Genomic DNA, 9,884 nt, shown 5'->3' with positions numbered 1-9,884 from the left:
CTTGAGCCACCCTGGGACAGATATTTTGAGCTTTTAATTCCAAATCTTCAGTTAATAATAAAAATGTGGTTGAGAATATATTGTACATTATCAAACTGGACTGAGTTCCCTATATACACTCCATAAAACCTTGTGTGTCCACCTGATCCTAATGTTTAACAGACTCACAAAGTGCTCTACAAAATGGTTTAAAAACTCCATCAGTTCAAGGGAACAAGACCCACATGAAAGTTAATATTTTTCCAACTTTGATTACATTTCAAAAATATATATTACTAACATAAGGAAGATTTGTAGATTTTATTGTGTTAATCTTCTCTACTCTCCTTCTCCTCTTTTTATTTTTTGGGGTATTTTGGTTTTCAATTTTATTTTTGAATAAAACCCTGTGTATTTGAGCTAGTTTTACCTCTAATTTAAAAAATATTTTAGTTACAGCAAAATCCCAACTTTAGTCATACACACACACACATACAGCATATGCACATCCCAACTATTTAAACACAATTCTCTTACAAAAAGAATGTAAACATGTTTTTAAAATGTGTTTTTTTAATAAATTCAATGATGACAGAACAAGTGAAACAACAGAGGAACTGATCAATGAAAAACAACAGAAGCTCAGGAATCAGGACCAACAGTTAACGATACCTGGACATACAGGGATGTGGATTTCAGTAAAGCCTTCATAACAACAATCAGAACGACTTCATCGACTTCTGATACTAGTCTTCCTCTTCCTGCTCATATCTATCATATCTAGTGCTGCCTTCACAGCCACAACTGGAACGAAAGAAGACACATTTAACACATTCATATTATTACAATTGAAAAGTGCTTTATAGTTGCCAAGCCTGAGTTTCTATCAATATACAAATCCATTTCTACATCCACAGCTTGTCCTTCATCATTGGCACTTACACAATAAATAGCTCTTCTGTAATCCTACGCAATAAATACAATCTTATCTATATGTACAGTCCAAAACCATGTCACCATAGTCCCCTATAAATATACTCAAATGTCTATGAAGTAAAACACAAGTTGGAGTCAGAGGCGCAGAGACGGCTAGACCTTTAAAAATAGATGAGGTTAAGGTTGCTAGAAGACTAGAGCATCTTTGTCTGGCCTTCACTGTACACACAAACATACACACCTTCGACAATCATTAGAGTTCTCGCACACATCATGTCTCCTGACCGACCAGAACCTAAAATGAAATGATTAAACATGAAACATGACGATACGCCCTCACAGAGACGCACATCTGCCAGCCGAGCTGGTCCAACGGCAGGATAGAGGTGCACCCCTGTGCTCACTGCCAGATAACAATAATTGATAACGTGGCTGGGGAAGAATGTTGAAGACTTCTCTAAGGTCAAAAGGTACGTTTACAACCTGTCAGAGCTCGAGTTTGTGCTTATATTTCAGTTCCGTTACACAAGGTGCCAAGGAATCAGACAACAATGTCTACATGAATAATAGTCTGATTGTGATGTTGATTTTTTTCATCTTTATTGTGTCCGTGTTTGTCATCCTTCCACAAACACATCAACATTCATATACGTCGAATACACTTCTTTCTTAAGCCTCTTTGTTAGTTGTTGACATTGATTGTTTCTTAGTTTAAACTCATCTATATTGGCCGTCGACGTCAACACTTGTACACTTTACCTTTGTGCAAACTAACTGGTTGCTCAAATTGAACTTTAGACCTCAGGCCTTTAGTTGGACGTATGATTTACGCTCTTGTTATCTTCAGATCTCAGTCTTAAAACAGATTTTCTTCATTACAGTGAAGCTGCATAGAAGAGATCGTCCTTTATTTTTACCCGCCTGTGACACAACAATCAATAATGGTGTCCTTGGTTTATTCTGCCCAAAGAAGCGCTCACTTACACACAGGTATGAACCTTATTATGAACCTTATTTGCCAGTTAAATACATTTTCATCGGGTCGCAGCAACAATCTCATAAGTCGTCCGCTTTTCATGTATTCATTAATAGATAGCACATGAAATAGTTTAATATTAATCTATTTACTGATTTACTTCATATCATTATGTAGACCATATCGACTATGATACAATATGCACTACAAACTACTTCGTCGTGATCGCTTTAAACTCTGCAATCTCTCTTAGGTTTGGCATCTTTATTTTTTTAATATTCCACTTTATCCCAGTAAAATGTATTCAACACATCATAAACGCTAACTGTATATTCACGATTCATTTTTTCCGTTCAGGTCTAATTGAATGAATTGAACAAACATCGGTTTTGTTGGCTTCACTCATTTTACCGTCTTTATCAGCCTTTGGCCGCAAGATCAGACATTCAGTGTTTAGATCGTTTCATTATCTTGTGGGTCCCAATCTTGCTTGTATTTTTAAAGAAGGAAAAACCTGCCAGCCCCTCACCTCGGATTGATTCATAGATTAGCTACTGTCGACCCTTTTACAAATATACAATGAATTCTCATTGAGAACGAAAATAAACAAACATTTAAATAACTTTAAGAAGTATTCTGGTACGAGGAACTTGTGTCCGCCTTCTATCCACCGATCAGCTTTCGTGAAACATACAGTTCAAAAGCAGAAACATAAAATATGTTCAGTTTTTACCACCGAAGATGTTTACTGTCAGCAACGTACAGTTTTAAAATGTCATGTTTTGTTTAGGAAAAATGGAGTACCAGGAGGAAACATCTGCAGTTGACACTTCAGGCAGTTTTTATAACCACTGCTTCGTTCTAACTATAACACCGCACTCGTGTTTATAGGGAGCCCCTTTGACACCCCGGCTACTGTCTGAGAACCCCCTGCTGTCAAGCATCATCACTGGGACCTCGAGAGGTTTTTTTTTTGGGTTGACTTGTCGTACTCCAGTGATGCCGTGGACTTAAAAGACTGTGGATCGATAGCAGTAGAAAAATAAGGCTGTTATCAACTCAGAAGGTAATTGAAAGAACAGGAAGGTTTCCTGTCGACACAGAGCACATGAAACCTTCATACAAACAAGTCATTTGATCTCAGCTGTAATAGGCACTTCCTCAAGTCCACTATCAGTGTAAAAATAGCTCCTGTCCATTACATATATATATATATATATATATATATATATATATATATATATATATATATAATATAATTATTTTTTAACCAACAACACACTCAGCTTAGACTGTCCATGTTGTGTGGACTTTAATTCTCAACTGCTCAACGCTGACGACAGTCCAGACAGGAACCCATGCAGTTGTTGCTAATGTGTTGTTGAGGTAAAGTGTGTATGTGTGTGTGTGTGTGTGTGTGTCTTTTTACAGGAAGAGAGAAACACTTGTGCCGGTGATTGTTGGAAGCAATGTTATGGTTTCAAAACAACATGAAACTATTCCTACACACAGATGCGCAGACGAAACTACAAATCATTTTTTTTGTTGCCATTTTTTAAGGACGAAACTGCAGCTCAAATGAAATGCTCACTGTTAGCAACTGTCGAGTGAGAGTCATAACTATTTAAAAACAACAACAATGATGCGTGGTCAGCAGATCCTAGATAAAGTATTTGGTGGAAAATTCTTGCAAATGACTGTGTCCTGCCCAGTACAATTATTTCTTTATGAATAAAATGATGAATTGCTCTGTTGTGTAATAAAACTGGTTTGCTTGGTTAGTTTAATCAGATTTAAAAACACCTTATAGAATTGACTTTTCTCTTCTACCAATGAAAAGCTCATCACAAGCTGCAGTTTTTGGCATTTTAAGTAGAATAATTGATTGGAATAAACCTTTTTTTCTGTGGAATAATAGTAGGCGAAATATCGACGCTTCATAGTTTGAATCCCAGCATTTAGACTCTTGAATGATTCTCACTGCAGCAGAGTAAAACATCACTTGTACTGCTCCGGAGCACAAGGAGAGGAGAAACCCTTTCCTCGTGACAGCGTGACTTATCCCTGTATTCTGCTGAAATACGATTTGTGCGTCTGGTTCTTAACTGTCGACCACCTGGTGCGGCAGAGTGACGGAGGAGCCGTTGATGAAAGAGCCTTGTTTGTCTCGTCCTTTCAAAAAGTATGTGAGCAGCTCTCCTTTCCCTTTGACAAATATGGGACCCCTCCTCACAAAGCGGAAGCCGTAGTCCTTCAGGATGTTGTAGCAATCCTCCACGACCTGTAGAGGGCACACAAGAGCCGTTTTGATGTTTGTTGAGGCAATAAAGCAGTGAATGAAGAACACATTTGAGGGGATTAAAGTAATCTAAATACATAACAAATGTTGCAATAAGTAAGTAAGTAAGTAATTAATATTTATATAGAGCTTTTCCAGACCAGGGTCACAAAGCGCTTAAACAATCAAAACAATATTCAATAAAGTATATACTTTAAAGGTCAAGATAAAACTGATAACACAACAGGAGTTCCAGAGAATCAAGTGTAGAGACGATCACAAGACGACTAAATACGTTGTCAAGCTAAGAAGCGACAACAAACTCAAAGATTTGGGAGATGATCTGATGTTTAGTAGAAGTTGAGGAGGACATAGATATTTTGGGTTATACCTCAATGATAGTGTAGTTTGGACATTTCAAAGTGAAAGCAAAATCTTTATTAGATGTAAAGAAAATCAATGTTTTGTTGAGGTAAGGCAACATCAATATGATTTTTTTTCTTCTTCTATTAAATAACAAAGCTAGAGGATAAAGATAATGTACCTGGATGTTTCCCATGACCCCCGTTGACTCCATTCGACTGGCCACATTGACAGTGTTTCCCCAAATGTCGTAATGTGGTTTACGGGCACCGATCACTCCTGCTAAAACCCCTCCTTTATTAAGACCTGTGGAGAGGACGACAGACGCACATGCGAGACGGTCATTTCTGTAACGATGGGTTTCGTTCTGCTCAGACGTGGCTCGTCGAGAAGGTCTCTCTGGCGGCCCAGGCACGTACCGATGCGTAGCATGAAGTTATTGAAGGACTGGTAGTTGATGTTCATGAGCGTGACCTTCATGGCCAGAGCGAAGTCGGCCAGATCCGCCAGGTGCTGCCAGCGCTCCCTGTCCGACCTCTCTTCCTTCTGAGACACGTCAACAAGTTTCAACTCGAGCTCGACGACTGAAGGACGCGCCGCCGTGATCCAGAAACTGACCTTCATGCAGGTGAAGCCGTTGCTTTGGTCGGAGGTGACGCCGGACGCCGCCATGTAGGTGCTGCCGATTGTCTTGATCTTGGTGATGCAGCGAAACTGAGGCTCGTCCAGCAGCTGAAGAGAAAGATTCGTTTCAAGCTTCAAGCACTCAAGGTTTCCTCCCGCAGTCCAAAAAAGAGGTTGATTGGGAAATCGTCCCTAGGTATCAGTGTGTGTGTGTGAATGGTTGTGCGTCTTTGTGTGCCCTGAGACAGACTGGTGTCCTGTCCAGGGTGTCCCCTGCCTCTCGCCCAAAATGGCGATAGGCTCCAGCCCCTAGTGACCCCAATAAGGGAATTAACGGAAAACGAATGAAAATTACTGAATAATGATGAATGTTTCAAGTATTTTCCATGTTTGTTTTTCAATCCCTAGACAACCACAGCCTCCAGTTACATTTTACAAACTCCCTCAGTGGAATAGATTAGAAATGATAATGAGTCGGCCGTCTGTCATGTTTTACTAAATGATTGCCTCGTTCTGTTTATATAAGCTATATAAATGAAGCTTCCGATCTTTACACTCTGAGTGTGGAACTCAGGCAATTAAGCCATTCTCACACCACACTATTTCTCACCTCTTCTTCTTCTTTTCCTTTCAGCTCCGCCCCTTTAGGGGTCACCACAGCGTCAACCTCCTCCATCTAACCCTGTTCTCAGCAACCAACTTCACTACAGCCATGAACCTTCTCTTTGGTCTTCCCTCTAGACCTCCTGCCTGGCAGTTCCAACCCCAGCATCCTTCTACCAACATACTCACTATCCCTCCTCTGTACATGACCATCTCATCCTGGCCTCTCTGACCTTATCTCCAGAACATCTAACATGTGCTGTTCCTCTGATCGACTCATTCCTGATCCTATCCACCTTCATCTCTCCCAAAGAGAACCTCAACATCCTCATCTCTGTTACCTCCAGGTCTGCTTCTGCCTTTTCCTCAGTGAACTGTCTGTAGAACATACAGCATTGTCTTGTATATCTTTCCTTTCATTCTGGCTGATACTCTTTTATCACACATTACTCCTGACACTTAAGTTCTCCCATTCCACCCCAGCTTGAACACGTTTCTTCACCTCTTTTCCACAATCTCACCTGCTCTGGACTTAAACTTAAAATCCTCCACCTTCTGCACCAGTCTAACATACATGTCCTGCACCAGTCTAACATACATGTCCTTCACCAGTCTAACATACATGTCCTGCACCAGTCTAACATACATGTCCTGCACCAGTCTAACATACATGTCCTGCACCAGTCTAACATACATGTCCTTCACCAGTCTAACATACATGTCCTGCACCAGTCTAACATACATGTCCTGCACCAGTCTAACATACATGTCCTGCACCAGTCTAACATACATGTCCTTCACCAGTCTAACATACATGTCCTGCACCAGTCTAACATACATGTCCTGCACCAGTATAACATACATGTCCTTCACCAGTCTAACATACATGTCCTTCACCAGTCTCACATACATGTCCTGCACCAGTCTAACATACATGTCCTTCACCAGTCTGACATACATGTCCTTCACCAGTCTCACATACATGTCCTGCACCAGTCTAACATACATGTCCTTCACCAGTCTAACATACATGTCCTTCACCAGTCTAACATACATGTCCTGCACCAGTCTAACATACATGTCCTGCACCAGTCTAACATACATGTCCTTCACCAGTCTAACATACATGTCCTGCACCAGTCTAACATACATGTCCTGCACCAGTCTAACATACATGTCCTTCACCAGTCTAACATACATGTCCTTCACCAGTCTAACATACATGTCCTGCACCAGTCTAACATACATGTCCTGCACCAGTCTAACATACATGTCCTGCACCAGTCTAACATACATGTCCTGCACCAGTCTAACATACATGTCCTTCACCAGTCTAACATACATGTCCTTCACCAGTCTAACATACATGTCCTGCACCAGTCTAACATACATGTCCTTCACCAGTCTAAGATACATGTCCTGCACCAGTCTAACATACATGTCCTGCACCAGTCTAACATACATGTCCTTCACCAGTCTAACATACATGTCCTGCACCAGTCTAACATACATGTCCTGCACCAGTCTAACATACATGTCCTGCACCAGTCTAACATACATGTCCTGCACCAGTCTAACATACATGTCCTGCACCAGTCTAACATACATGTCCTGCACCAGTCTAACATACATGTCATTCACCAGTCTAACATACATGTCCTTCACCAGTCTAACATACATGTCCTGCACCAGTCTAACATACATGTCCTGCACCAGTCTAACATACATGTCCTTCACCAGTCTAACATACATGTCCTGCACCAGTCTAACATACATGTCCTGCACCAGTCTAACATACATGTCCTGCACCAGTCTAACATACATGTCCTTCACCAGTCCAACATACATGTCCTTCACCAGTCTAACATACATGTCCTTCACCAGTCTAACATACATGTCCTGCACCAGTCTAACATACATGTCCTGCACCAGTCTAACATACATGTCCTGCACCAGTCTAACATACATGTCCTGCACCAGTCTAACATACATGTCCTTCACCAGTCTAACATACATGTCCTTCACCAGTCCAACATACATGTCCTTCACCAGTCTAACATACATGTCCTTCACCAGTCTAACATACATGTCCTTCACCAGTCCAACATACATGTCCTTCACCAGTCTAACATACATGTCCTTCACCAGTCTAACATACATGTCCTGCACCAGTCTAACATACATGTCCTGCACCAGTCTAACATACATGTCCTGCACCAGTCTAACATACCTGTCCTGCACCAGTCTAACATACATGTCCTGCACCAGTCTAACATACATGTCCTGCACCAGTCTAACATACATGTCCTGCACCAGTCTAACATACATGTCCTGCACCAGTCTAACATACATGTCCTGCACCAGTCTAACATACATGTCCTGCACCAGTCTAACATACATGTCCTTCACCAGTCTAACATACATGTCCTGCACCAGTCTAACATACATGTCCTTCACCAGTCTAACATACATGTCCTGCACCAGTCTAACATACATGTCCTGCACCAGTCTAACATACATGTCCTTCACCAGTCTAACATACATGTCCTGCACCAGTCTAACATACATGTCCTGCACCAGTCTAACATACATGTCCTTCACCAGTCTAACATACATGTCCTGCACCAGTCTAACATACATGTCCTTCACCAGTCTAACATACATGTCCTTCACCAGTCTAACATACATGTCCTGCACCAGTCTAACATACATGTCCTGCACCAGTCTAACATACATGTCCTGCACCAGTCTAACATACATGTCCTGCACCAGTCTAACATACATGTCCTGCACCAGTCTAACATACATGTCCTGCACCAGTCTAACATACATGTCCTGCACCAGTCTAACATACATGTCCTGCACCAGTCTAACATACATGTCCTTCACCAGTCTAACATACATGTCCTGCACCAGTCTAACATACATGTCCTGCACCAGTCTAACATACATGTCCTGCACCAGTCTAAAATACATGTCCTTCACCAGTCTAACATACATGTCCTTCACCAGTCTAACATACATGTCCTTCACCAGTCTAACATACATGTCCTGCACCAGTCTAACATACATGTCCTGCACCAGTCTAACATACATGTCCTTCACCAGTCTAACATACATGTCCTGCACCAGTCTAACATACATGTCCTGCACCAGTCTAACATACATGTCCTGCACCAGTCTAACATACATGTCCTGCACCAGTCTAACATACATGTCCTGCACCAGTCTAACATACATGTCATTCACCAGTCTAACATACATGTCCTGCACAAGTCTAACATACATGTCCTTCACCAGTCTAACATACATGTCCTGCACCAGTCTAACATACATGTCCTGCACCAGTCTAACATACATGTCCTTCACCAGTCTAACATACATGTCCTTCACCAGTCTAACATACATGTCCTGCACCAGTCTAACATACATGTCCTGCACCAGTCTAACATACATGTCCTTCACCAGTCTAACATACATGTCCTGCACCAGTCTAACATACATGTCCTGCACCAGTCTAACATACATGTCCTGCACCAGTCTAACATACATGTCCTGCACCAGTCTAACATACATGTCCTGCACCAGTCTAACATACATGTCATTCACCAGTCTAACATACATGTCCTGCACCAGTCTAACATACATGTCCTGCACCAGTCTAACATACATGTCATTCACCAGTCTAACATACATGTCCAGCACCAGTCTAACATACATGTCATTCACCAGTCTAACATACATGTCCTTCACCAGTCTAACATACATGTCCTTCACCAGTCCAACATACATGTCCTGCACCAGTCTAACATACATGTCATTCACCAGTCTAACATACATGTCCAGCACCAGTCTAACATACATGTCCTTCACCAGTCTAACATACATGTCCTGCACCAGTCTAACATACATGTCATTCACCAGTCTAACATACATGTCCTGCACCAGTCTCACATACATGTCCTTCACCAGTCTAACATACATGTCCTGCACCAGTCTAACATACATGTCATTCACCAGTCAAACATACATGTCCTTCACCAGTCTAACATACATGTCCTTCACCAGTCTAACATACATGTCCTGCACCAGTCTAACATACATGTCATTCACCAGTCTAACATA

The 9,884-nt window shown here is 41.4% G+C and overlaps 1 protein-coding gene across 2 annotated transcripts in view; it reads right to left on the bottom strand.

Moving 5' to 3' along the window:
* Nucleotides 1–1,807: 1,807 nt before the first annotated feature.
* The window catches only part of adcy3a (adenylate cyclase 3a), a 216,899-nt gene continuing 208,822 nt past the window's right edge, over nucleotides 1,808–9,884 (bottom strand). For both annotated transcript variants that reach the window (XM_087805195.1, XM_087805194.1), the window contains 4 exons: nucleotides 5,151–5,264; nucleotides 4,952–5,078; nucleotides 4,714–4,838; nucleotides 1,808–4,172 (listed from right to left, as the gene is read on the bottom strand). In XM_087805195.1, the coding sequence (XP_087661321.1) occupies nucleotides 3,993–4,172; nucleotides 4,714–4,838; nucleotides 4,952–5,078; nucleotides 5,151–5,264 (546 nt within the window). In that variant the 3' untranslated portion in view covers nucleotides 1,808–3,992. The remainder of the gene's footprint in view (nucleotides 4,173–4,713; nucleotides 4,839–4,951; nucleotides 5,079–5,150; nucleotides 5,265–9,884) is intronic.

The sequence above is a fragment of the Callionymus lyra genome, chromosome 13, assembly GCF_982586985.1.
Source record: "Callionymus lyra chromosome 13, fCalLyr1.hap1.1, whole genome shotgun sequence".
Lineage (NCBI taxonomy): Eukaryota > Metazoa > Chordata > Actinopteri > Syngnathiformes > Callionymidae > Callionymus > Callionymus lyra.
This window is presented reverse-complemented; position numbering and strand designations above follow the sequence as displayed.